Here is a 27187-nt window from a genome sequence, read left to right as displayed (position 1 = left end):
TTAATTTGAAAACATTCACCGGAAGTGACAGTATTGCATTGAGACGCCCTCTAGTGGTCACAGTGAAGAATTGCGTCACTAGATTTAAAACGTTTTTTTTTACTGATGTTCGTTCCTGAGCCGTGTTAGTAACAGTTTTCTGCCTGACACTCTTGAGTGTTTGCAGCCCTCCAGTGGTCACAGAGAGGAGTTACACTCAAAGTATCGTAGTCAAGCTAGACATGATAGCATCGTAATACTTCCGTTCAATTCTTTCAAAATAAAATTTTGATCGAATCAGAAACACGCTAACTTGAATTAGTATCACGACAGATCGTTTTTCATAGTTCTCTTTCCTTTCTCTTGTTGTCACGGTTGGAAAAACTGCACTCATTACCAATAGTATTAGTAACTACAGCAATAATATACTACGTTTGTGAATGTAGTATATTTTGGTGAAGGTGAGGAGTATTTTATTTTAGGTAATACGTTTAAGTTTAACCTCCTGCAACGGCTCTAGTTAAAGTTAGCCATCAATAAATACATAGTTTATAACTAAAAGATAATAAAGCAGAATTCATCAACCATAACAGTTGTCATGAGTAAATATAATATTAGGAGTGTTTAACTGCCCTCTAGTGGCCACACTGGGGAACGACAATGTATTGTATGAGGGTAAATGTATATATCTGCCCTCTAGTGGTCACATTGAGTAATTACAGTATCAAGCTAGACACAATAGCATAGTAGTACTTCCGGTTAAAACCGTGAAAATAAAACGTACTTTATACAGACATATAGTTACGCTCTACGACCACCAGTATAGTACTGGGCAGTATAGGCAGTATAGTACTCGGGATTATATCTGACATAGTCAAGTCAAGGTAGACTAGACATTAAAATGTTGCAACTAGGGCAGGTGTGATATTATGTGCTAAAATACATGTCTCCTATGTATATATAATAGATAATATAGTTTTGATGCTAATTATATATATATATATTTATACATTTACACCATAGCTCTCGAACGCCTCGTAGACCTTCAGCATTATGACAGCTACACTCGTAATACGGCAGTTTCCGATTTACGGTAACTCGTCACTTCCTTTCTCACCGGCGCTCCGTCGGGGTTTTGCATAGTTTGAGGACTGCTTGGAGTAAAAGTACAGATAGGGTGTCTCATCCATCACGGTAAGATTACAGAAACACATGTACAGACGTATGAGAAGCCACCGGTTTCAGTCGTGTTTAAAGTTAAATCGTAGAGAGTCATGTGTACGTGTTTGCGGCCTGACACCCGAGTTAGCTTAGCCGGGCTAGCGCGGCCACCTGGCAAGATGGCTAGCGTTAGCCACTGTTAGCTAAACGAGTCACACCCGATAAAACATTCAACATCCGGGAGAAAGTTTGGTTATCTTTAGTTGATATCGTTTGGATAGTTAGTTACACTAAATCCGTTATGTGTCCTCCTCGATATTTGTCAGATATTAGCTAATTGTATGTAACGTCAGCATGTGACGCCGGTACAAGTGAAGGTAACATAAGATCATGTTAGCTATGTTAGCTAGTGGTGCCAGATGTTAGCTAAAAGATGCTGTGAGATATAAATGTCTTTGTATCAGCCGACCAACGCCTAAGCTTTACTCCAAGAATATAAATAAGTTATTCAATATATTCTCCAGAATGTCATCTTAATTAAACATGTTGATCAGCTAACGGTGTGACGAAGGAGTGGCGTCACTTCTGCTAGTATCCGTTTTAATAATTGTAACTACTAACTTTGACGTTTTCTGCAGTTAATCACTGCGAATAATAGTAAGAAAATATGTGAGTCAGTGCTTAAAAGGCTATTAAAATCACTGATTGGCCAAATAACAGAAAATAACTCGAGAACAATGTTGTTGAAGTGATACTTGGTTGTTAGATGTTCGGGGGTCGATGATGATGAGCCCACTGCGTAAGCTGATCGGTGCATATTTATTTTAGTGCATTGCTGGATAAATCAGTGCTGCTCATTGCCCGAGACCCTGTGCATCTTTAGACCTTCACACTCTGTTTAAAAAATATCTCTACACAATTTCAGACATTTTGTCTTTTTCTCTCTGACTTCAGGTCATGGCAAAGTTCAACGCCCCTGTGATCCAGGACAACCCGTCCGGATGGGGTCCCTGTGCGGTCCCAGAGAAGTTTAAAGACATGCCCTACCAGCCGTTCAGCAAAGGAGACCGTCTGGGAAAGGTTTGTTCTTCTCACATGGAACATTATTAAAGGTCTCTAATGAAAGAAGTTTAACTCACGGTGTTTGTTCTCTCTGTCAGGTCGCTGACTGGACCGGAGCCACTTATCAAGACAAGAGATACACAAGTAAGACATCTGTCCAAATGTTCCTCAGATGTAGATTTTATTTGAGTGTCCCTCCTTCTAAAAAATAGAGTATAGTGGTTTCACTTCATACGTTTGTGTGACGAACGGTTGAACGGTTGAAAATACAGATTCAAATTGAAAGACTGTGAATACACATCTTCAATGTTTCTTCTAGTTAATTAATCACCACAAAGACATCGTCCATTTGTGGGAAACAGTCATTTCCAGCATTCAAACATTTTGAAATAAAGAGCAAATACACAGATTATTACATGGATTTAAGTTGATTTTCTTGTGTATTTTCTGTCTTCAGATAAATATTCCTCTCAGTTCGGAGGCGGGAGCCAGTACGCCTACTTCCACGAGGAGGATGAGACGAGCTTCCAGCTGGTGGACACGGCCAAGACGCAGAAGACGGCCTACCAGAGGAACCGCATGAGGTTTGCTCAGGTACGAACCCCAGAAGGCCACACACACACCCCCAACAATACATGTCGCTCTGCTGATTCAAAATGTAAGAATCTAATGACACGTTTGTTTGGTTCTACAGAGGAATCTGCGCAGAGACAAAGACCGAAGGAACCTGACTCAGTTCAACATGCAGACGCTCCCGAAGAGCGCCAAGCAGAAGGAGAGGTGAGAACCATCACATACTGTCTGTGAGGGCATGTCTGCACATCTACCTCTCTTTACCTCTCTCACTCTCTCTCTCGCACTCTCTCTTTCTCTCTCTGACAGCTGATCATGTTGTTAATACTTCACATTAATCTCACATTTGTGTCTTTCAGGGATCGCATGCGTCTGCAGAAGAAGTTCCAGAAGCAGTTTGGTGTTCGTCAGAAGTGGGATCAGAAATCCCAGGTATCCATCGGTTATTGGCTTTATTGTTGGATCAGAGCTGCAGTAGTATATTTTTTTTAGATGTACGGAGGAAACATGATGACTTGAGTTTTATGATGTTGTCTGGACAAACTTTGAAATTATAACCGAATTTTGTGAGCGAGATAATTCTCTGTGTTCTTGTAGCGCGTTGATTCTTCTGTTGAGGGTTTTATTTGGTGGCATCAGTGTTAACATTTGTTCTTCCTGTGCAACCATCTTTCTCTCTCTTATACAACCCTTCTCTCTCTCTCCTTCCTCGCTCTCTCTCTCTCTTCCCCCCCCCTCTCCCTCTACACCGCCCTCTCCATGTCCATGTACTTCATGTCCCAGCTGAAACCCAGAGACTCCTCAGTGGAGGTTAGGAGCGACTGGGAGGTGAAGGAGGAGATGGACTTCCCCCGACTGATGAAGATGAGATACATGGAGGTGGCCGACCCCGAAGACATGTAAGTGAACCTCTCTCACCCGTCGGTCATTAATGTGACTCCAGAAGGTGACGAGCTCTTGTTTCCTGCAGCGAGTGCTGCGGTGCTTTGGAGCACTACGACAAGGCTTTTGACCGGATCACCACCCGCAATGAAAAGCAGCTGAAGAGCATCAAGAGGATCTTCCACACCGTCACTACCACCGACGACCCCGTCATCCGCAAGGTAAACAGGTTTACACACAAGGATCTGCTTCAGTGAACATCAATCTCAACTTGTTGTTGTTTTCATGCTTTCTTTGACAACAAACTGTATTTGTATTGTTCTCTTTCAGCTGGCTAAGACTCAGGGCAATGTGTTTGCCACGGACGCCATCTTGGCCACCTTGATGTGCTGCACGCGCTCAGTCAACTCCTGGGACATCATCGTGCAGAGAGTCGGCAACAAGCTGTTCTTTGACAAGAGAGACAACTCTGACTTTGGTGAGGCGCTGACGGTGTTTCCTGTATGTGTTGAGACGACCCTCCTCCTTAAAAATAAACTGTTTAAAAAGCCTCTTGGATCAGCTGTTAAAAGCATCGTCACAAAGCTGAAAACAGCAGTTTGTTCTTTTTAGAGATGCGAGGTTCTCACGGGACAAACACGATGATCTTATAGAATGTGATGCATTGATGGAGATTAAACCAGCCACCAGGATATAAAGCTACAACGCATAATACAGATTAATGCAGCAGTAATATTAATCCAGAAACATCTACTATATAATAGTGAAACACTGACGGCGAACATTTCGCTCCTCTATCAATACTTTTACTTTTTATACTAAAGATACATGTAGCTGATACTACTCGCATACTTTTACTAAAGTAAGGTTTTGAATGCAGGACTTTTACTTCTAGTGGAGTATTTTCCCAGCGTGATATTAGTACGTTTACTTTAGCAAAAGATCTGAGTATTTACTTCCACCACTGCAACATCTGTAACATCTGTAACTGCTCCTCTCAGACCTGCTCACCGTGAGTGAGACCGCCAACGAGCCGCCGCAGGATGAGGGCAACTCCTTCAACTCTCCTCGTAACTTGGCGATGGAGGCCACATACATCAACCACAACTTCAGCCAGCAGTGTTTACGTGTGGTGAGAACGCACTCAAGTTGAACCCCCAACCTGTTTCAGGTCTTTGTGCTAAGCTAAGCTAAGCAGCTGCTGGCTGCAGACAGACAATTGTCTCATCTAACTCCTTTTAAAACGCATATGAACGTATTTCCCAAAATGTCAAACCTTTGCTTCAGCGAGTGCCTCCAGTCATACATGGTTTGTCTGTAGTTGCACGTTACAAATTGATCATCTTCCTTTTGACTATTTTATGAACATGTGTCGTGGTTTTCTTCTTTTATTCAGGGTGGAGAGCGTTACAAGTTTCCTACCTCCAACCCGTTTGTGGAGGAGGATACGGACAAGAGCGAGGTGGCATCTGTGGCCTACAGGTAGGCCCTGAACCCTGTGGTTAGGTGTACTTAACATCTGTAAGCCTGTACATGGTGTAAAGCACTGATAAGCTACTTGAATGTGAAATATTAGATGTTTTTTTATCCTATTATCACAAGATAATAAAACTGCTGTTGGCTATACTAACTGTTTCCTCTCAGGCTGACGGCTTGTTTGTGTTCTTTAGGTACCGCCAGTGGAAGCTCGGGGAAGACATTGATCTGATAGTTCGCTGTGAACACGACGGAGTGATGACTGGTGCCAACGGAGAAGTGTCCTTCATTAACGTCAAGACTCTCAACGAGTGGGACTCCAGGGTAGGAGGCAGCGTGGAGAAGTCCTGAGCTACTTTACTTTATATTACCAGGCTTAAAAACACGCGTCCTTTTTTCAAATGTCGTTTTTCCTCTTTTATTAAACAATCATTTTGACTGAACTTAAAATAAAATAATTTTTGAGATCAGTGTCTGTTTTTAAGGCTAAACTAAAATACGGTCCTTATTCTAGTTTGTCCTGTTTGAGAGTCGTGACAAACGGGGAACGACTCTGTGAGCAAACGTGTCGGGATGCAGAAGTCCCAAAAAGATATTTAGGTCAAACTTTAACCACAAAAATGATCCCTGTGTGCAATTAAAAATCCGACTGGCTTCAGTTTTGTTAAGAATATTAACGATGTGTTTTTAGATTTTCAAAACTAAACTGCTTTTTTCTCTCTGTTGTACCTTCAGCATTGTAACGGGGTGGACTGGCGTCAGAAGCTGGACTCTCAGAGAGGAGCCGTCCTGGCCACCGAGCTGAAGAATAACAGCTACAAACTGGCCCGCTGGACCTGCTGCGCCATGCTGGCTGGATCCGAGTACCTCAAACTGGGGTGAGGAACACACACATGACATACTGTTACTCTGTGTATATATCTATCTATAAATATATAGATGGATATAGATATTTTGTGTCACCAAGAGCATTCAGCACAATAACATTGTTACTTAAGATCATTTCTGTTGATTATTTAGAGACATACAGTCAGTTATCAGTTTATTAGGCACACCTAGCTTAAACTAATGCGGTCTAATAAACAGTCCTGCTATAAATCATTGCGTTGTTTTTGTTATTTAGCCGATCCTCACTGAACTAACCGAGGTGGACAAAATAATAGAAACATCTGCAGGTATTCATTAGAACCACAAACCTTTTAACAAAAAAAAAAACCGTTATGATCTTCATGAAGGGAGGATGTATTGCAGGACTGTAGTATATTCGTGTACCTAGTGAACTGGAAACTGAGCACGTTTACAAGTTTTGTATATTTGAAAAATGGATGTTTTGTGACCAGTACTTAAATAATACTTAATACTGATCTGCCCCGACAATACTTAAATGTTGGGGCAGATCAGTTTGTGTGGGGTAACGTCAGAGTCCAGCCTGAGTTGCACCGTGTACTTTGAGGACGATGACATTTGGTCTCGTTACTTATCTGGCTTCAGAAAGACGTTTGACATGTAGAACACGGGAGAGGCAGCGCCAGCTAGCCACGCTAAAGGCGGCGGCGGCGGCTGCTCGATTTAGTTTAATTCTCAATCCCATCAGCGGCCTTTTCACCCCGGTGACTATTTTCCTCAAAGTCAGGAAAAATAAACGTGTGTGAACCGTGAGTAGGCTGCCCCACTATCATACAGCCGGCTGCTAGCATTAGCTAAAGTAATCGACGGGTGACTCACTGGAGGCAGCTTTCATGTTACTTTCAGAAAGCTGCTTTAAGAAGCAGCTTTACTGTTATCTTGATAACTTTGCTGCGTGGACTTGATCCAAGTTTTCACTCTTATCACATCAGCAAACACGCCGCCTGAAACGAACCCCTTATATCTGTCCTTTGCCTCTGTAAACATTTGCTCTGCTGGTTCCTGGGGTGGATGGCCAGGACACAAACTAATGTCTTTAATGAAAGATTCAGTGACCTGTAAAGAGACAATAAGCAGACATTCTAACAGTTTGTGTCAGCGTGGACTGACTGTAGTCTTTGCATCTCTGTGTGTGTGCTCTTCAGGTACGTGTCTCGGTACCACGCAAAGGACTCCGCTCGTCACGTCGTCCTGGGAACCCAGCAGTTCAAACCCAACGAGTTCGCCAGCCAGATCAACCTGAGCATGGAGAACGCCTGGGGAATCCTCCGCTGCGTCATCGACATCTGCCGCAAGCTGGACGAGGGCAAGTACCTCATCCTCAAGGACCCCAACAAGGTGAGCCGTCAGTCACTCCTCAGGGACGCATTAACACTAGCTGTGAATTGTTGTGCTGATGGGTCGATGTTCTGTTTTTGTCAACAGCAAGTGATTCGGGTGTACAGCCTGCCTGATGGGACCTTCAGCTCTGATGAGGAGGAGGAAGAAGAAGAAGATGAAGAGGATGAGGAGGAAGAGGGTGAGACTTAGTTGGTAGCTACTGTTCATGTATGTACAGACACAGCTTGAGCTTTGGCTGCATGTCGATGGTTTCACTCTGGAGACTGAAATGTTTTGGTGACATGAATATCATATTGTTTGTATAGTTTTACCATCAATGTCATAAAACTGTTTCACTTTAGGGCTGGGCAATTTATCTTATTATTAATGTGAAACAATATAGCACATGAAATCCTAAAAGCATGATATTTCAATCATGTTTAAGTCGCCTTTTGTCGAAGAAAAAAACCCAATTTGGATTGTGAATCAGTCCCATAAATGTTAAATTGTTTGCCCTCATTCACTTTCATCAAAGGTGTTTGAAGTACAATGTGCCTGCTTCCTTATAACATTCTGAAACGCAGAACTTATCTGAAACTTGTTTCCATAATAATCCTGTTTTCGTTTCTCTCATTCTAGAGGAAGAGAACTAAAGTGTGGAGTCGGCTCCAGTGACTAAAGCAAGCCTTCATCATACGCAAAGAAACAAGTTAATTTCCTTTTGACGTTCAATAAAGACAACAGATTGGCCAACCAAGTTTATTAGTGCTCGTGTTCATATCTTACTCCCAGATGAACTTCAGAGACATATCACCGAGTCTCTCATGAAGCAGTTGATCAACTCTTTGACTCTGAGCAGCAGTAAAAGTGTTCTTCCAGTCTCCGATCTTACCTGCAATGAATTAAAAAAACAACTAGACCTGATATCTGTTTATATTTTCCTGCACAGGAGCTGCGGTCATGTTAACGTTACCTTTGCGCATGAAGTCCTTCGTCACCTTTTCTTGTGGCAAAAACTCATAGTTAGCTTTTAAGTCTTTCTTCATGTTCCTAAATGTGGCTTTTTCCACAACTTGCTCAATGGCTGCTTCACTCAGGTTTCTCCCTAAGAAGTTGCAGATCTTAGTTACTGCCACCTTCAGGTCCTAAAAGAGAAAACACAGAAGCCCAAAAGTTTAGACGCTGACAACTATTTTATTAGAATTTTAAATGTATTATTTCCGAGCCAAGCAAAAATGCTGAACAACCACATCTTACTAGAACCATGTCCTCATAGGTCAGGAAGAGGATGTTGTACTGGTCGCTCTTTGAATGCCACTCCCTGATGTGGTCGAACCAGGAAGATGCTCCAACTGTACAATGGATACATCGGTTTTACACAAGGCGTAATGTGCATGTCACAGAAAAGTCTAAGTATAGTGCACCATAAAATATTATATGCTGTGGAAATATAAATGTCATGGTACTATGCCACAAAATACATACAAATGTCATGTTATTTGACAGGACAGTGTAGAAATAAAGGGGGTAGAGAGGATATAATTTTAAGTATAAACAAAGCTCCCCAGGCGGAACTGAGATTTTGCGATTATATGGCAAGCGCTGTAACCACTCTAGAACACACTAAATCCATATATAGTATAGTAGTATATACATAGTACATAGTATAGCATGCCATAAAAACGTCATGGTATTTGTTAAAAAGCATGAAAAACTCAGTCATGTAATCTCGATAAAAGCTGTAAAAAAGTAAGTATAGTACATTGGACAAAAAGATATATATGGACTTGTTTATGGACATTTTATATATATATATGCATACATATAAATGTATATATATAAAATGTCCATAAACAAGTGCAGGTATTGTCAACACACACACAATACAAACTTTTGTTAAAACATAAATGTTCTTTCCAATCTTTCTGTTACTTCTCCATCATGATCAGATGGTTATCTTCCAGATTCTGCCGGCTCCTCACCATTTCCCATCAGATACCGCTCAAAGAAGTCCTCAAAACTCTTGGGAGTCTCCAGGAGGCCACTGTTACCACTGAAGTGGTAATAGGAGACGATGTTGTCCTTTGGATTCCGCATCACGTAGATAATCTGACATAAAAACAAATCCGCCCAGAGATGAATACACACCACTCTCTCCTCCATGCCAGTAATTAAAATGTGTATCTTAGCTAAATAAGAGAGGCTAAATAATTGATTGGACTTTCAGAGGTCAACGCAAACGCATGAGTGCAGGACGAGTCACCAAACGCTTATAAGATAATGTAAAGATGTTCTGGAACTAATTTGACATTTAACAAGCGATAAATGAACAATTAACACAGGAATAAAACTAGGAAATGCATTTTACTGGGTCTTTAAAAAGATCTTATCTCCTTTCTATCTTGATTTTTGTGAAACAGTCTAATTACCATTAGACTAATCTCTGAGCAACATAAAGACTGGCCTGATACTACAGACCAGTCTGAAATATCGTGTGTGAAACAGGCCCCTGAGGTTTTACATTTAAAGGGAGTATATTTAGACTGTTATTTCTACTTTTAAGTATAACATCTGAATACTTTGTCCACCACTGATTTATCATATACATTTTTAAGTATATCTTTAAAACCTTTAGATTAGAATAGTTTAAACAAGTACTGAGACAACAAAATGCAATTTAGCATCCAACCAGAGGCGCAAATAGCAGTACAGTGCATTATATAGGGTATATATGGAATAAATAGTAAAGGGAAGCTATTAATACGCATATTCACACTGATTTGGACTCCTGACCTTTGCCTTCTTGTCCTTCAGTCCGGGGGGCATGAGAGCCGGGGTGAGGTGAGAGGAGAAGAGCCGTGGAGAAGGTCGTAGGGCGTAATCTTCTCGCCCCTCCGTGTACTCCAGCCACGGCATCTGCTCCAAGTTGTTTGGATATTTAGTTAGACCCCCGTCCAACTCACAGATGGAGATGATGATCTGTTGAGTCCATATGGTACCTGAGGGTCATCATGAGACATAATACCTGATCAGTAAATGTGTTCCCAGCAATGGAAGGAAAATAAATGAATAAAATAAACGTAAGTAATGCGATGAAGAAGAGTTTGTCTCACTCACCTGACTTTGGATAAGTGACGAGGAGTACGTCACTATCTCGAATTTCAAAGCTCTGGAGGGAATCCATGTACTCTGGAGTTGTGAGACCAACAGCAAAGTTGTAGTTTTTGTACCTGTGGAGATGGTCTGTGATCTTCTCCATGTTTCCTCTGAATCACACAGAACAATGAGAGAAACATTAAAGACCAGAAAAGCCTCTCAGCTCACAGGTAGAGCAGCTGAACTTTGACTCCTACATGTTATTGGCTTCTTCCTGAATAAACCTATATCTGAAATTACAGCTGGGTAGACACTGCCACCAACAGTAAGCTTGAAATATAACAGTGTTGATGTTTTAATGTTCCAAACCCTTCTGGAGTCTGTTTATTATCCGTCTGTCTGTCAGTCTGTTTTTGCAAAAGAGACAAGCAACTACAGAAAATGCAAAAAGTCAACAAAACGACTACAAAACGACTATAAAGAGACATACACACACAAAGTAAACTACAAAAAAAAGCCAAAAAGGAGAACACTGGATTCACCATAAACTATACAACACAATAAGTATGCATGTATGTATTTATTGGTGACTAAAAAGGCCCACTTATACATACCTACACTGTCTAGATACATCAGTATTCTAGTTCCCAACCTGAGGGTCAGGACCCCTCCGATGGATCCAAAGTAAATTCTGAGGAGTTGTGAGATGATCGGATGGAAAAGAGGAAAGAATACTTTCCAGAACACAAAACGTTTATCAATGTGTTTAATAACTTCCTGTTTTCAGAAAATATTTTAATTTTCAACAATATTCTACATATTCATTATTATTATTCATTTTTTATCTAATATCTTTTTGGTTTCTCAGTATTTCTTTGTCTGTCTGTATGAGGAAGTCCCACAGTTGCTCAATCATTCAATTAATCATTAATTTCATTTCATAAAGATAGGCTGTAAAGAACATTCTTCATTCATGGCTACAGACATGAATGCAGATATCGGCTCATCTATCTCGACCATTAAGTACGAGTATGTGGACGTGCATGTTGGCACATACCTGTTATGCAAGACAGCAGGAAAAGACTTAATACCATCCTGGTATCTAAACGCAATCAAAGCTCGAATAACAAAAACTAAAGGTTAACATTTGCACATAATAACAACTCAAGTGCTACTTCCAACCTCCAGTTGCAGTAAACCACCAAAAAAGAATCTCATTTAAAAAAAGTATATTGACCAAAAGGAAATTTAAAAAAGTAAAAGTAGAAAGTGAGTTCTCACTGAATAATTATCCTGCAAACAAAAAGGCCAAATAAACAGTCAAAAGTAACCTGCTACTGTGCACAGAAGAGCTGGAATGGCTTATTATTATTATTTCTACAAACATAACTGCCTTGAATGAAACTTTAGTCTGTGTCAAAGTTTCATCTGATATCTGCATTAGAGATTTATAATCCTAGAATGTCAGATTACATTTGCTGCTTATTCCTATTTTGGGACTCTCGTCTTCCAATAAAAGACTAATTCACTTTAGTTCTCCAGTATGTTTTCTCAGCTGCTGAACTTACGATTACAAACTGCAAAGAATAAACACAGAAAAGTATTTGTTCTACTTCGGCTACTTCTGACTCAAAGTAGACTAGGCTTAGTTAAAGGCGCTACCTGGTGGTGGAAGTCATGCAGCACAGACACAAACATGAAGTACAACATTTTGAACATTGCAGCGAAGACAAACATATTACTCCAGGACATTTAGAATATAAACATTGAATGCAAAAAAAAAGGATGCAATTACAAATTGACTTGTAAGATGATTAAATGGAATCATACCAAAGAAGTTTGGTCCCTTACAAACAATATCTAACAGTTAGCAGCAGGAAATACCAAAATATAAAATCAATCTCTCTCATAGACTATGTTAAGATAATGTCCAGCGGCATCAACGATAACCAAATTCAGAGCCATAAGCGTCCGCCTCATCATCCAAACGCTTCAAATAGTTTTTGTTTTAGCAGCAGAACTCTGCAGAGAACAACCAGAGAGCTGCAGAGTGGATTCTTCTCTTCTCCCAGTGAGTCCAGTGAAAACACCAGTCAAGGTTTTAAAGCTGCTGACATCAGCAATATACTAGACATCATTCTGCATCAACTTCCTGATAACATACTGAAACAACTTACATTTCTTCTTTGCTCTTCTTAGTTCAACATCTGTGTCAAGGTCAGTGTCTGCGTTATCCACTGTTACATCTGAAAGTATTTCTAGAATATATTAATTCATAACAGTGTTTTTTTTCACTAACAGAAAACACTTTTAATTTTCAAATTCTTATTTATTTATGCAAGAAAAATGTGCACATTGATTCATACATACATAATAAAGAAGAGCATAAGGATTGTACAGAATGTAATTTGCATAATATTTTTGCTCTAATTTAATTTTACAGTAATTGCAACTCTAGAATTAAAATAGTAATTATATTTTTCATTAGTGTTTATCATCAGGTAAAGTGCTAAATAACACACAATAATAAGTCATGTTTTGAAACAGGTTTAGCAAAAGGTTCATGAATTGAATAAACTGGTTTATGTCACTCAATATACAGCTAATTAAGAATTTTGATGATGTTTATATGGATCTGATATGTGATCAAAGTGTCAGAGTTGGTAATCGTCTCTGTTCACTGAGCACTACAGTATAACACACAACTTGCGTTTCTTTATTTTCCTCTCTGGATAAAATGGCGTCTCCAGGACAGCTTTGTCTTTCTCAAATGAGAGCTGACCTTTGTTCAGGAAGTCATAGATCTTCTGCCATGACTTCATCTCTGAGCACCAAAGTGTGGCTCTGGCTCTGATGAACTGTGAGACTTCAGTCTCGCTGCCTTTGGCCAGACTGATGCTGTCTTTACAGATGATTAAGATATCCATGCCAAGGAAGAGAGCATTGAGCCCAATGTATACTTTCCTGGCTGTGTTTGAGAGGGCAAGGGCCCCCTTGCCTACTGCCTGACCAATATCTGGTATTTCTGACGACACCCTGGAAATGTTACGTAGTGTTTTTGCTTTTTGCACTGCCTTAAAAGCAGAGACATCTGTAATAAGTGAATTAATGCCAAGTCCAACGAACACAGAAGTCTTCAGCGTCATTAATACCTTGACATATTCTGCTTTCAATTGAATGTTAACAGCTGGTTGAGTGGACACCTCTTCCAGACAATCCTGGATACTCTGCACATCCTCCATGAAGCTCTGGAAAGACTTACTGGCTTTGTTTTGATAAGTACGGTTTACCGCAATCTCTGTGGTTGTGGTGACCACACTGTTGACTCCACTGGTAACTCCAAGTGTTGTCCCACCTATCATGAGACCTAGAGAAAGACCAGCTGTTACAGGCATTAATGCCAAACCAACGATGCAAAGCACACCTCCAGCTGCCCCCACTGAGCTGCCTGCCACACTAGAGATCTTTGCCCCCTTGTTCATCCTGTCTAGCTGAACAGCAAACTGCTCCAGGTCTTTCAGAGACTGAAGCATCCTGGGCCTTCGCTTGTTGAACTCACTGATGAAGTCAGAACATGACACTTCCTGGAACAAGAACACCATGCGGAAGGGCTGGTAGTCCCTGGGGAAGAGGAGAGACACAATTTAAAAAAGAAAATGTATAGATTTTCAAAAGAATAGCTTTTAAAATTTAAATATATATATATATATATATATATATATATATATATATATATATATATATATATATATATATATATATATATATATAAATATATAAATAAACGCCTTTAACAAATCATTGATATTTGGGAATTTTTTTGCTTTTCAGTCTCTCCTCAAAAGACATTGATGACGTTGCACCAGCTTGTATTTTTTAAGTAACTACATTGAACTTGTTGCAGACTGACATGATGTCAGTATCAAAGTTGGAGGATGAAAACTAATGGGAGACCCCTTGTCTAGATTCACGTTAGTGTGCACATACACTGGTTCACTACAAAGTTATCAATATGAAAATAGTCTGTGTTTGAGTACAACTCCAAATCATCGCTGTGGTCTGAACTACAACATACTACACCTGTGTTAGTGTTTAGCTGTGCTAGCAGCACGGGTCTGTGGATGGCAATGTTGGTCGGTCAGTCGGCCGGTCCTCCACAACTATTGGATGGATTGTCATGACATTCGGTAAAGATGTTCATGGTCTCCAGTGGATGAATCGTTATGACTTTGGTGATCTTCTGACTGTTCCTTTAGCGCCAGCAACAGGCTGATATTTTTGGATTTGACATTTTGACCAGACATTCATGGCTCATTGCTCATTACTCCTTTCAACAGGCTGAGCTCCACCAGTATACATTCACTGGCTGTGAGCACACAGCTGCAGCTGCACAGTTAATGCTCAGACTACGACTACAGTTGTGGTCTATACCTATGATGCCACAGTCTGAAAAATGAAGGTGCTAAGGGCTCTTTGATTTGTCCTCATAGGAGAACCCTGTTTGGTTCCTGGTAGAACTTTTTATAAAAGGTTCCCACTGGAACCCTTTCTGACCAGCCTGGTCTCCTAAAAATCACTTCCCTATACAAAGAAACTGTGGTGTGACTGATGTTTTAAGGGAAATGTATTTAGTTGTGGATTATGTTTGCTTTTAACACAAATACATTTCAAATGTGTCCACTGTGGTGTTCAGAACCCATCCAGGGGGTTCTACTGAGAACCCTTTTATATTCCAAGGGTTTCATCTAGAATAGGGAGGAGAGCGAGTAACGTTTGCAGCAACAGTAATCACCTGTTATTATAACATACTGAGGTTCCTTTTAGTTAAATGATGGTGCGTTCAAGCTCCATTCAGTGAAAATTAGTATTGGACGAAGGTAAATTATAACGTTATCATAACGTGATAAAATGTAATCTTGTAAAATGTAGTTTTGGCGAGAAACCTGAATAGAACCAACCCATACATGGAAGATGCTTACCGGATTTCCTTGAGCTGATTAATGTGATGAAGCATTCTTTGCATTTCATCTTCTGACAAATCCACATCGAGGTCCACCAGGGTTTTGACGTTCATCTTCAGGCAAAAGTCACTGAAGGAGCTGTGAAAGACACGGTTGCTATAAATTTCTACTGGAGATGTTTCATCCTAATTTAATGAAATGATGAAAACAAAATGTGTTGTTGGTGAAATGTCTCTTTACCTTTTCTTTAACATTTTACAGATTTTCTGGGTGGTCTGAATGTATTTGTTCAGCTGATATGACAGCACTTCCACATTCTGAAGTTTGGGAAGGAAGAAGACACTTGCATCTCTTTTAAACTCGAGGAGGAGAGGGCAGATCATACGTGCAGCAAAGATGACAACCTGAACATGTTCAGGTCTGATTCCTTCTGGCAGATGTAACACCAGGTTCTCCACCGTGAACACATGAAGGGAGGTGACCGCCAGCTTCTCCACTGCATCCAGGAAGCAGTCGAGCTTCTCCAGACCTCCCAGAGTGTCCTTCAGCACAGCAGCCAGCTCTTGTTGATTGGTGACTTTTCTCATCTTTGTCCGCTCTGTCTTCCTTGCATCCGTCCATGTAGAGAGACTCTCACAGAATCCTCTCACTGTGTCAATATGGCTGAGGGTATCTTTGATGTACTGGCACAAAGCCCTCTGCAGGTTCTCTCTGTAACATGTAGACTAATCTCAGTTAGGGGAAAGGGGGAGGGTCTTTTTATTTAAAGGAGGGCAGATGGATTACTGAATGGGCCTCACTGGCCTTCACATACAAAATGCTACTCAAAAAGACAAGTATCAAACAGGAAGAGACTCAAAATGACCACAAAGAAACATCAACACAACAACAAAATGAGGCTAAACAATCATGAAGTCCGTGTGTCTTGCTCCTATGTAGAAGGGCCTTATTGTCTCATAATCCGCCCATGAGGGAGGGTATAAAGTTATTTGACAACTGACTGCAAGATAATAGTTCATAAAGTGATTATTATGATTCAATAATTATTTCTATTTTATCTGCATTAAGTGCCAAATGGCTCGTGATGAATATTAAGTTATCATTTAAACATAGTTGCTATTTTTGTGCCCCTCAAATAAAAACACTTCATGTATGTAAATGTCTATTGTGACATATAACAAATAACACATCTTTACTATGCATTTGATTTTTGACTGAATCAAAGCCAGTATATGTGGAAAGTATATAAAAACACTAAACCTTCCAATTTTGCATGTCTTTTTTTCTAAATATATTAACCTCTTTCAGTCCTATTAATGATAAACACATGAGACAGGGAGAGACGACCACATTTCACCGATCACAACGCAACAAACACAAAAACCAGGGGTTTTAAGATATATCTATATATCTATATATATAGATATATATATATATATCTATATATATATATATCTATATATATATATATATATATATATATATGCACACACACATAAAAACTAAATCTTTAGAAGCTGAAAACATCAGACCTTATTGTAAACATAACTTTATCTTATTATAGGCTGCTAATATTTTAGGCTTTGCCGTGAAAAGAATCTGGAGTCTTGGCAGCAGAAAAAATATTCAAACTTTACCTTAACTCCGACATCGGTTTGTCTCCGCTTGGTACGACTACAACTCCTTGTGGCTTCAGATATTACCTGTGCAGACAAAATGTAAGAAAAAAAAAAAAAAGATGGAACAAACTCTGAAATACTATTAAATAGCACTGAGTGAAGAACCTTGTGTGACCAAACTTCAATATGTGCAATTCACTCCGTTAAGTTTGGTTTTGCTTTCGTCTCTTAATCTACATATGAACCACACCCACCTCTGTCTTTAGTTTATTCAAGGCGAGGCAGAACTTTGTTCAACTGGGTTAATGTTTCTAAAACTTTACAGTGGGTTTTGAAAAGCTTGTATAATATGGAGGACTGCCATCAGGAAATTGCTTAGATACACAGGTTTCTTCTTGATTGGGGTGGATACATATTTCAACACCTTCATTTTCTGTTCTGTATTTTTCATCTAACTTCTGTTTGGTTTCTCAGTATTTCTTTGTCTGGCTGTATGAGGAAGTCCCACAGTTGCTCAATCATTCAATTAATCATTCATTTCATTTTATAAAGATAGGCTGTAAAGAACATTCTGCATTCATGGCTACAGACATGAATGCAGATATCGGCTCATCTATCTCGACCATTAAGTACGAGTATGTGGACGTGCATGTTGGCACATACCTGTTATGCAAGACAGCAGGAAAAGACTTAATACCATCCTGGTATCTAAACACAATCAAAGCTCGAATAACAAAAACGAAAAGTTAACATTTGCAAATAATACAAATTCAAGTGCTACTTCCAACCTCCAGTTGCATTAGCAAACCACTGAAAAAGAATCTCATTTTAAAAAAGTATATTGACTTGATGGAAATTTTTTTAAAGTAAAAGTAGAAAGTGAGTTCTCACTGAATAATTATCCTGCAAACAAAAAGGCCAAATAAACAGTCAAAAGTAACCTGCTACTGTGCACAGAAGAGCTGAAATGGCTTATGTACTGATTGTTTATTTCTACAAACATAACCGGCAGTTCTAGAGGTGTCAGGTTAAATAAAACTTTGGACTGTGTCAAAGTTTCATCTGATAACTGCACTAGAGCCTTATGAAATACTTCAGCAGCATCATTGGTTTTGCTTTCATCTCTTTATCTACATATAAACTACACCCACCTCTGTCTTTAGTTTATTCAGGGTGAGGCAGAACTTTGTTCAACTGGGTTTATGTTTCTAAAACGTTACAGTGGGTTTTAAAAAGCTTTTAAAATATGGAGGACTGGCATCAAGAAACGAAACAAACATGTGTAACAGCATTTACTGAACACTACAGAGATGAACTCTGAGATCACTTTTCTGCTCTTTAGTCGTCTGGTATGTCTCCAGCTTTTAATGTTGTAAAAAGCTTTTCTTGATGTTGTGGTACATTGGGGCGGATACATCTTTCACCACCTTAATTTTCTGCTCTGTATTTTTTTATCTAATATCCATTTGGTTTCTCAGTATTTCTTTGTCTGATCCCACATGTGCTGAATCATTCAATCAATCCTTCATATCATTTCATAAAATAGACTTTATAAAACTACTTTCATTCATGGCTACTGAACTGAAGGCAGATATTTCTTCATCTATCTTGACCACCGAGAAAATACCTCCTACCATCCGTCATACAGAATATAAACACATAGCTGCTTTAATAACAAAAACTAAAGGTTAACATTTGCAAAGAATAAAAACTCAAGTGCAACTTCCAACCTCCAGTTGCAGCAAACCACTGAAAAACAATCTCATTGAAAACATCTTTTTTTAAATTAAAAGCAGAAAGTGAGTTCTCACTGTACAATTATCCTGCAAACAAAAAGGCCAAATAAACAGTCAAAAGTAACCTGCTACTGTGCACAGAAGAGCTGGAATGGCTTATTATTATTATTTCTACAAACATAACTGCCTTGAATGAAACTTTGGTCTGTGTCAAAGTTTCATCTGATATCTGCATTCGAGATTTATAATCCTAGAATGTCAGATTACATTTGCTGCATATTTCTATTTTGGGACTCTCGTCTTCCAATAAAACACTAATTCACTTTAGTTCTCCAGTATGTTTTCTCAGCTGCTGAACTTACGATTACAAACTGCAAAGAATAAACACAGAAAAGTATTTGTTCTACTTCGGCTACTTCTGACTCAAAGTAGACTAGGCTTAGTTAAAGGCGCTACCTGGTGGTGGAAGTCATGCAGCACAGACACAAACATGAAGTACAACATTTTGAACATTGCAGCGAAGACAAACATATTACTCCAGTACATTTAGAATATAAACATTGAATGCAAAAAAAAAAGGTTACAAAAAAAAATTACAAATTGACTTGTAAGCTGATTAAATGGAATTATACCAAAAAAGTTTGGTCCCTTACAAACAATATCTAACAGTTAGCAGCAGGAAATACCAAATTAAAAAATCAATCTCTCTCATAGACTATGTTAAGATAATGTCCAGCGGCATCAACGATAACCAAATTCAGAGCCATAAGCGTCCGCCTCATCATCCAAACGCTTCAAATAGTTTTTGTTTTAGCAGCAGAACTCTGCAGAGAACAACCAGAGAGCTGCAGAGTGGATTCTTCACTTCTCCCAGTGAGTCCAGTGAAAACACCAGTCGAGGTTTTAAAGCTGCTGACATCAGCAATATACTAGACATCATTCTGCATCAACTTCCTGATAACATACTGAAACAACTTACATTTCTTCTTTGCTCTTCTTAGTTCAACATCTGTGTCAAGGTCAGTGTCTGCGTTATCCACTGTTACATCTGAAAGTATTTCTAGAATATATTAATTCATAACAGTGTTTTTTTTCACTAACAGAAAACACTTTTAATTTTCAAATTCTTTTCAAATTCTTATTCTATTTAGTTCAACATCTGTGTCAAGGTCAGTGTCTGCGTTATCCGCAGCATCAGGAAGCTCCAGTCGCACCTCATAAAGGCCACCGGGAGGGACCGGCAGCATCAACAGAAGCCTTATAATGGTTCATGTTAGACATACTAGAGAATACTTCAAGGTATTTTTTATTTTTGATCACAAGGACATAAATAATAGAATTAACCAATTTAAGTAAAAATCACAAGACAAGTGATAAACCTGCAGTATCCATGACCAGTGTTGCACTTAAATTACTTTAATACTGCAGTGTCGTCTCAAACAAAGATAACCAATGATGTGATTATTAGCTGCCAAGTCAGCACTTAGTTTAGTTGTAGAATATACCATCTGCTACAACAGCAGACTATAGTAGTATATGATAATATTAAGTATTAGTACTTAGCGTTTGTCTGTATTAACATGAAATGGAGGGATACTTGGTCAGATGTGTCTGTTACATTTGAAAGTATTTCTAGGATATATTAATTCATACGTTGTTTTTTTATTAACAGAAAACACTTTTAACTTTCAAATACTTATTTATTTATTTGTGCAAGAAAATGTGCAGATTGAGCATATAGATTGTACAGAATATAATTTGCATATTGTTCTCTAATTTCATTTTACAGTAATTGCAACTCTAGAATTTAAATAGTAATTATATTCATATAGTAGTGTTTATCATCAGGTAGAGTGCTAAATAACACACACAATAATGCATCAATCCTTTTTACAGGTTTAGCAAAAGGTTCATATAAATTGATTTATGTCATGAGAAGTACAGCCAATTAAGAATTCCTTATTGCGGGACTAATAAAGGATAATCTTAACTTAACTTAAAGATACATTTTGATGATGTTTGATGCAGTGAGCTGGAAGAAGGATGTAAATAGAGTTGGTAATCGTCTCTGTTCACTGAGCACTACTGTATTACACACGACTGTTTCTCATCTATTTCTTCTTTTTCATCCACTTCATCAAATGGAATTTTCATTCCCGTTTCTCTGCGTTTCTTCATTTCCTTCTCTGGATAAAATGGCGTCTCCAGGAAAGCTTTGTTTTCCTCTGATGTCAGCAGACCTTTGCTCAGGAAGTCATAGATCTTCTGCCATGAGTCCATCTCTGAGCACCAAAGTGTGGCTCTGGCTCTGATGAACTGTGAGACTTCAGTCTCGCTGCCTTTGGCCAGACTGATGCTGTCTTTACAGATGAAGAAGATATCCATGCCAAGGAAGAGAGCATTGAGCCCGATGAGCCCGGCCCTGGCCGACTTGGAGAGGGCAAGAGGCCCTTTGACTGCTGCCTGACCAATATCGGGGATATCTGCCACCACCCTGGGCACGTTAAGTAACGCTTTCCCTTCCTGCACGGCCACTTTGCCAGCACTTACAGCCAGCTCTTCACTCTTTAACACCTTAATAGCTGAGGCAGCATCAACAAGTGAATCAATAGTGCTTCCAATAATACCAGCTTTACAAAGCACCTTGCCTACTCCCAGAGCCACATCTATCGGGTTTGTTTCCCTTTTGGTGACCTCTTCCAGACAATTCTGGAGAATCTGCACATCCTCCATGAAGCTCTGGAAGATCTCACTGGCTTTCTTTTGATGTTTATGGTTTACACCAATCTCTGTGGCAGTGGTGACCGCACTGTTGACTCCGCTGGTAATTCCCATCCCCACCCCAGTCATTGTCAGAGCTAGAGACACTCCAGCTGTTACTGGAATTAATGCCAAACCAATGATGGAAAGCACACCTCCAGCTGCCCCCACTGAGCTGCCTGCCACACTGGAGATCTTTGCCCCCTTGTTCATCCTGTCTAGCTGAACAGCATTCTCCTCCAGGTCTTTTAGAGAATCCAACATCCTGGGATGTCGCTTTTCGAACTCAGTCATGAAGCTAGAATGTTCTCCCTGAAACAAAAACACCGTCCGGAAGTTCTGGTTCATTCTGATGAAGAGAAAAGAAGAAATTAAGAAAGACTAAATAAGTTGACACATCTCAAAAAGGTAAGTATGTTAATTTATAATTCAGTGTGAAAAAAATTTGATTTAGGATCTGGTTCTTTTTGGAACAAACATTACGAGGCGAAAAATAATCAATAAAATGAACATAAAGAAATAAGAAGAAGTGGCTACAATCTCATGAAATAAATGACAAATTATAATGAGGTGTTAACTCCTGCTGGACAAGAACCAGAACCCAACGTTTCTTTAATTTCTGCGTCCTTATATAAATCATGGAAAATCAGTCATTTGTCATTTAAGTGATGAATTATAACTATTTTGCCTCTACTTTTCTTTAGTTGTAGTAAATTGAGTCTACAGTAAAGCTGCTGTTTTCTCAAGCTCCTATTCGACTTTGTGTTTTTCTTGTTTTACTTTCTTATTTGCATCATTTTCTTTGAATGCATATTTGTATTAGCACTGTTGGAGGAAGCCTGCTATTTTAGATTTCTATTGCCAACCACTGCTTCTTTGCATTGTTGTGCATATGACAATACATATTTTGAGTTGAATAAATAACTTAAATGCGCTGAACGCGAACGTCAGCAAGCTAACATTCTCATAATGACTATGTTGATGCTAGCTAGGTAGCCTCGAAGGTTTGCCACGCAGAAATAAAATAGGAGTAGAACGAACATTCCCATTCAAATGAACGTAACAGGACAGTCAGAGTGGCGACCATGTTTATGTGCAACGTTGCCATTGAGACAGTTGTAGCAGGCTTACTTCCGTATTAACTAAACTGACTTAGCAGTGAAATAGCAACATTATGAAGTGTAGAGAGTAAGTGAGTATAATTGAACAACTTAATGCTTCATCCACACAGTCTTGTCACGGCATTGGAAAGCACACTGCTACCGCTACAACTCTGTTCAGCTCATTTTCTGTAACCAGTGTAGTATTAAAGCATAGTGGAATTAGCAAGCTAACTAGCAGACAGCTAGTTAGTTAGTGAGCTAATTCCACCATGCTACAATGAGACACTGGTTACAGAAAATGAGCTGAAAAGAGGGCTAGTGGCCAGCGGCAGAGCTGGGTCCAACAGTGATTCCGCCCCATGCCAGAGAAGGATAAGCTAGCCTACCTAGCTAACTAGCCAGCCATCCGTCTCCGGAGCTGCATCCTCTCTCTTCCCGGCAGCTGCGACAACATTTTACTGACTTGTGTTGTCACCATAACAACAATCACAATGTTCTCTTGTACTTGTAAAATTACCACATAAAACAGTTAAATGTCTATTCTACTGCCGCTCTATTTCTATTTGTTAGGTAAGCATGATAGCATGCTAACATTTGCTAATGAGAGCTAAACAAAACGTATAGCTGAAGTTGATGGGAACGGCATTAGTTTTGCAGTGATTTAGTCAAACAAACCTATTGGACAAAATTAATTGATTAATTTGGACCTTACGGGGCTCTAAAGCAAAAGTCAGAGGATCATCATAGTCATTAGGATTCATCCTCTGGAGACAATGAATATCTGAATGAAATTCTTGGAGATAGAACATTCACGCAGAGTGGGAATGGAAACAAGTAATAATAATACAAATCATTTTGTACTGTATGTCTTTCCTGCAGTATGCATTTACATCACTCAATCACCACACCTTGCACATCTGTGTTGACATGTGGGTAAAAAAGAACCACACATTATTAACGCTTACCTGATTTCATCAAGCTCATTAATGTGACAAAGCATAATTTGTACGTCATCTTCAGACAAATCCACATCGAGGTCCACCAGGGTTTCGTCGTTCATCTCTATGCAAAAGTCACAGAGGGAGCTGTACAAGACACACATTAATTATTTCAAACAGATGTCTATTTTGCAAAATGTGCATATTATTTTGAAATGTCTCTTTACCTTTTCTCTAACGTCCCACAGATGTTCTGGGTGGTCTTAATGTATTCGTTCAGCTGAAATGACAGCACTTCCACATTCTGAAGTTTGGGAAGGAAGAAGACACTTGTATCACTTTTAAACTCGAGGAGGAGAGGGCAGATTATCCGTGCAGCAGTGATGACAAGCTCAACATCTTCAGGTCTGATCCCTTCTGGCAGATGTAACACCGGGTTCTCCACCGTGAACACATGGACTGAGGTGACCGCCAGATTCTCCACTGCATCCAGGAAGCAGTCGAGCTTCTGCAGACCTCCCAGAGTGTCCTCCAGCACAGCAGCCAGCTCCGTCTCCAGCTCTGCACGCCTGCTGTCTGCAGTCACCTGGGTTGCCTTGCTCGTCATGTATTCAAAAAAGGCCTTAAATCTGTTCTTTGACTGGGTGACATGGTCGATGCTTAGGTCAATGTTGTCAGCCCTGTCTTTGATGTCCATCATCATGTGCGACTCTGTCTTCCTCCCAAGCATCCATTTATGGCTCCTCTCACAGAATTCTCTCACTGTGTCGATGTAGATGAGGGTATCCCCGATGTAGCAGCACAAGGCCTCCTGAAGTTCCTTTCTGAAACACAAAACATCTTCCAGTTTGTAAAAGTTCAACACTAATTCAAACTAAACTGTTGCTGTTGAGCTGCAGGAAGCTTTGGACAGGAGTCAGACAGCCACTCTTCATCTCCAGAGTGAACTAAATACTGAAGTTGAGCTGCAGTGTTTGAACCGACAGCAGCACTGAGAGTTGCTTCACCCGCACAACATCACTGAAAGAGACACCAAACAACTACAAAGACACACTAAATGACCTCAAAGATACACTAAATAACTACAAAGAGATTCAGAGACACAAAACAGCTACAAAGAGACAAACTACACAAAAAGACTACAACATGAACTTAATGACTACAAAGAGACACAAAGAGACTACAAAGAGACAGACAAACAACCTCACCAAAGTAAACCACAAACAAAAAAGGTAAAAGGGAGAATACTGGATTCACCATAAACTATATAACACAATAAGTATGCATGTTGTATTTATTAATGACTAAAAAGACCCACTTATACATCTGAGGGGTCGTGAGATGATCGGATGGAAAAGAGGAAAGAATACTTTCCAGAGCACAAATCGTTTATCAATGCGTTTAATGACTTCCTGTTTTCAGAAAACTTTTTAAACAATATTCTACTTATTCTTTTGAACACAATAAGTTACAATAATCTATTTTGAACAGTGAAATGATTTTACAGTGATTGATGACATACCAAAAGCTAAGAGGTGATCATTTCACTACATGCAACATTACTTTTCTACATTTATGCAACACTAAAAAAAACACTGAAATGTATTTAACATCTTTATAACCTATTGTGTGGCCTTTGGGGGTTTCAGGCATTCACACATCTGTCTCCTAATAATACACATACACATGTATTTGACACTTTGCTGTTCTACAGGCTTTTCTGTCTTTTTCTGTGCAAAAGTAGCTCAAAGATTTAAACTCTTTACCTTGCAGCAGACATGTTTCTCTTCTTGGTATGTCGTCTTCAGGTCCTCATTTTATTACCTGCGTGGTTAAAATATAAACAGATCTTTTACTTGTCTAGAGACCACCAACTCATCTGTTGACTGAATCAGTTAAACATCAGCATCTGATCCGTCGGGAGTTTTCTTGACAAAACGTCGAAATCTGACGCTGTTCGGTTTCGTTTTCGTTTCTCCACATCACCAGGTTGAACCGAACAACAACACCCATTCATTCACGGCTCGGCCGTCAGCTGAGTTTTGTTTATTCAACACGCTGAAACAGGGAAGTCAGTATAACTTCAAGTACCAGTTTGATTCTCGCGATGTCACGAGATCACGCGAGAATCACGTTATCAGAAGTAGCGCACCAGCTGATTTCTTGATGCTGCCTTTCTTCTTCTTCTTCTTCATCTTCTTCTTCTTCTTCTTCTTCTTCTTCTTCTTCTTCTTCTTCTTCTTCTTCTTCTTCTTCTTCTTTGGTGTTTAACGGCAGCTTGCATCCTTGTTGTTGCATTACTGCCATCTATGAAAATTGGTTTCAGTCAATTTCTATGTTCCCAGCTACCAAACTTTCCCCATCAGTCCTGTTGCTCGCAAGAACATTGTAAAGCACCTTCTTCCCAGATTACTAGATCCCCACTCCAGTATATTATTCAGCTCTCATCCTTAGTCTTTGCATTTCTTCCAGCATGCCCCTCCTTTCTGAACAGGTGGTGATAACATGTTGTACACTTTCTGGTGCCTGGCAGTGCTCACAGAGACCGGTTGGATGCTTCATATCATGTGTAGTGTGCTGTGTAGGTTGCTGTGTCCTATTCTTAATCTTGATATTGTCCCCTCTTCTCTCCTGTTTCCTCCCCTGTATCTTCCTCTGCTCACTTTATTCTGAAGTGAATGTAGGTGTCTCCCCCTCGTCTCCTGGTCCCAATGTTGTTGCCATACTCTGTGATATTTTTCCTGATGATGCCCTTTCCCTCTGCTTTGGTTAACTTGATACAGATGTCTACTTTGTTTTCCTTCAGTGCTTGTTTGGCTAGTTAGTCCACATTGTCATGTCCTCTGATACCTACATGGGCCGGTATCCATATAAATATAAAATCAGTGCCTTGTTCTATTGCTCGAGAGTGAATTTACATTATTTTAAATAACAGATCTTGTCGAGTATTGGACATACCTGACTTCAGACTAACGAGTGCAGACATGGAGTCACTGCAAATAAGGACTTTGCCTGCTCTGTGTTGGTCAACCCACTGTAGGGCCAAACAAATTACACACAATTAAACTGTATACGCAGCTAATACATTCGAAGTACGTTTAAATATTTCAAATTTGTGACTAGGAACTGCAACAGCAGATCGTGTACTGTCTGTAGCTGGGTCTTTTGATCCATCGAGAATGGGGATAAAAGGCGGGGATGGGAGATAAGGAAGTGGGAGGTGCTGCAGCGTCTGAGTATCACTACGGTCAGAGCTGGATTAACACTGGGGTCACTCAGGGCAATATTTAGCCGTAGACCCCTTAAAGGCAGACTATACTTCAAATCTTCTGTTGCACTTAGAGACTGCACATTTTACATTTTTTACAGGCTGCATAGTTCCAATATGACATTTTCTCCCATGGCGAATGTTCATATGTCTAATAAAAAGAGACAGTCCTATTGTGTATGTATGTAAATGTAACTTTCTTGATTTATATAAGATATATAAAGGCCTTAAAACTAGGTTTGACTTAAGGGCCCCTCAACAAGATGGGGTCTCTAATGTAAGCGTTGCCTTGAGGCTTTATTACTGCTGAGAGTATTTACAAACTTGCAATGAATTGAATTATCACA

General features: G+C 39.6%; 4 protein-coding genes across 6 annotated transcripts; 1 reads left to right on the top strand and 3 right to left on the bottom strand.

The window, feature by feature from the left end:
• The first annotated feature begins 1018 nt into the window (after window positions 1-1018).
• On the top strand, window positions 1019-8116 carry eif3d (eukaryotic translation initiation factor 3, subunit D). 2 transcript variants are annotated; one of them, XM_076086571.1, is made up of 16 exons: window positions 1019-1173; window positions 2095-2220; window positions 2301-2346; window positions 2660-2796; window positions 2897-2982; window positions 3135-3207; window positions 3559-3674; window positions 3746-3878; window positions 3988-4135; window positions 4659-4789; window positions 5054-5139; window positions 5328-5457; window positions 5869-6011; window positions 7185-7377; window positions 7465-7558; window positions 7999-8116. In XM_076086571.1, exons 2-16 carry the CDS (start codon window positions 2098-2100, stop codon window positions 8010-8012), a joined length of 1653 nt encoding a protein of 550 aa, XP_075942686.1. In that variant the 5' UTR covers window positions 1019-1173; window positions 2095-2097; the 3' UTR covers window positions 8013-8116. The 2 variants fall into 2 exon arrangements, with proteins under 2 accessions (XP_075942686.1, XP_075942687.1); XM_076086572.1 differs by lacking the exon at window positions 7999-8116 and having other exon boundaries at window positions 7465-7569.
• On the bottom strand, window positions 8004-10885 carry sult3st1 (sulfotransferase family 3, cytosolic sulfotransferase 1). The gene is made up of 6 exons (XM_076086574.1): window positions 10477-10885; window positions 10153-10358; window positions 9342-9468; window positions 8617-8711; window positions 8333-8504; window positions 8004-8251 (listed from the first exon to the last, which is right to left on the bottom strand). Exons 1-6 carry the CDS (start codon window positions 10616-10618, stop codon window positions 8142-8144), a joined length of 852 nt encoding a protein of 283 aa, XP_075942689.1. The 5' UTR covers window positions 10619-10885; the 3' UTR covers window positions 8004-8141.
• Window positions 10886-12636: 1751 nt separating this feature from the next.
• LOC142945160 (apolipoprotein L3-like) lies at window positions 12637-17313 on the bottom strand. Its single transcript, XM_076086573.1, has 4 exons — window positions 17054-17313; window positions 15657-16127; window positions 15435-15554; window positions 12637-14076 (listed from the first exon to the last, which is right to left on the bottom strand). The coding sequence occupies exons 1-4, from the start codon at window positions 17065-17067 to the stop codon at window positions 13143-13145; spliced, it is 1539 nt and encodes a 512-aa protein (XP_075942688.1). The 5' UTR covers window positions 17068-17313; the 3' UTR covers window positions 12637-13142.
• A 2878-nt stretch (window positions 17314-20191) lies between these two features.
• Window positions 20192-26017, bottom strand: LOC142945157 (uncharacterized). 2 transcript variants are annotated; one of them, XM_076086568.1, is made up of 5 exons: window positions 25664-26017; window positions 25339-25396; window positions 23800-24396; window positions 23600-23719; window positions 20192-21880 (listed from the first exon to the last, which is right to left on the bottom strand). In XM_076086568.1, the coding sequence occupies exons 2-5, from the start codon at window positions 25350-25352 to the stop codon at window positions 20854-20856; spliced, it is 1758 nt and encodes a 585-aa protein (XP_075942683.1). In that variant the 5' UTR covers window positions 25353-25396; window positions 25664-26017; the 3' UTR covers window positions 20192-20853. The 2 variants fall into 2 exon arrangements, with proteins under 2 accessions (XP_075942683.1, XP_075942682.1); XM_076086567.1 differs by having other exon boundaries at window positions 20193-21880; window positions 25339-26017.
• Window positions 26018-27187: the final 1170 nt, after the last annotated feature.

The sequence above is a fragment of the Anarhichas minor genome, unplaced genomic scaffold (genome assembly GCF_050575085.1).
Source record: "Anarhichas minor isolate MPS153535 unplaced genomic scaffold, ASM5057508v1 ptg000007l, whole genome shotgun sequence".
Classification (NCBI taxonomy): domain Eukaryota; kingdom Metazoa; phylum Chordata; class Actinopteri; order Perciformes; family Anarhichadidae; genus Anarhichas; species Anarhichas minor.
The sequence above is the reverse complement of the archived record's forward strand: the minus strand, read 5'-3'. Positions and strand labels throughout refer to the sequence as shown.

Bases quoted from the DNA above. Each gene is read 5' to 3' on its own strand.
- eif3d (XM_076086571.1), top strand. From the start codon at position 2,098: ATGGCAAAGTTCAACGCCCCTGTGATCCAGGACAACCCGTCCGGATGG. The intron at 4,790-5,053 runs GTGAGAACGCAC...TCTTTTATTCAG, and splicing joins GCCAGCAGTGTTTACGTGTG to GGTGGAGAGCGTTACAAGTT. The intron at 6,012-7,184 runs GTGAGGAACACA...TGTGCTCTTCAG, and splicing joins TCCGAGTACCTCAAACTGGG to GTACGTGTCTCGGTACCACG.
- sult3st1 (XM_076086574.1), bottom strand. From the start codon at position 10,618: ATGGAGAAGATCACAGACCATCTCCACAGGTACAAAAACTACAACTTT. The intron at 10,359-10,476 runs GTGAGTGAGACA...GATGACCCTCAG, and splicing joins CGTCACTTATCCAAAGTCAG to GTACCATATGGACTCAACAG. The intron at 8,712-9,341 runs GTGAGGAGCCGG...TCCATTGTACAG, and splicing joins GCGGTATCTGATGGGAAATG to TTGGAGCATCTTCCTGGTTC.
- LOC142945160 (XM_076086573.1), bottom strand. The intron at 15,555-15,656 runs GTAAAGAGACAT...TGTCTTTCACAG, and splicing joins TGTAAAATGTTAAAGAAAAG to CTCCTTCAGTGACTTTTGCC. The intron at 14,077-15,434 runs GTAAGCATCTTC...CCTCTTCCCCAG, and splicing joins AATCAGCTCAAGGAAATCCG to GGACTACCAGCCCTTCCGCA.
- LOC142945157 (XM_076086568.1), bottom strand. The intron at 23,720-23,799 runs GTAAAGAGACAT...TGTCTTGTACAG, and splicing joins TGTGGGACGTTAGAGAAAAG to CTCCCTCTGTGACTTTTGCA. The intron at 21,881-23,599 runs GTAAGCGTTAAT...TCTCTTCATCAG, and splicing joins AATGAGCTTGATGAAATCAG to AATGAACCAGAACTTCCGGA.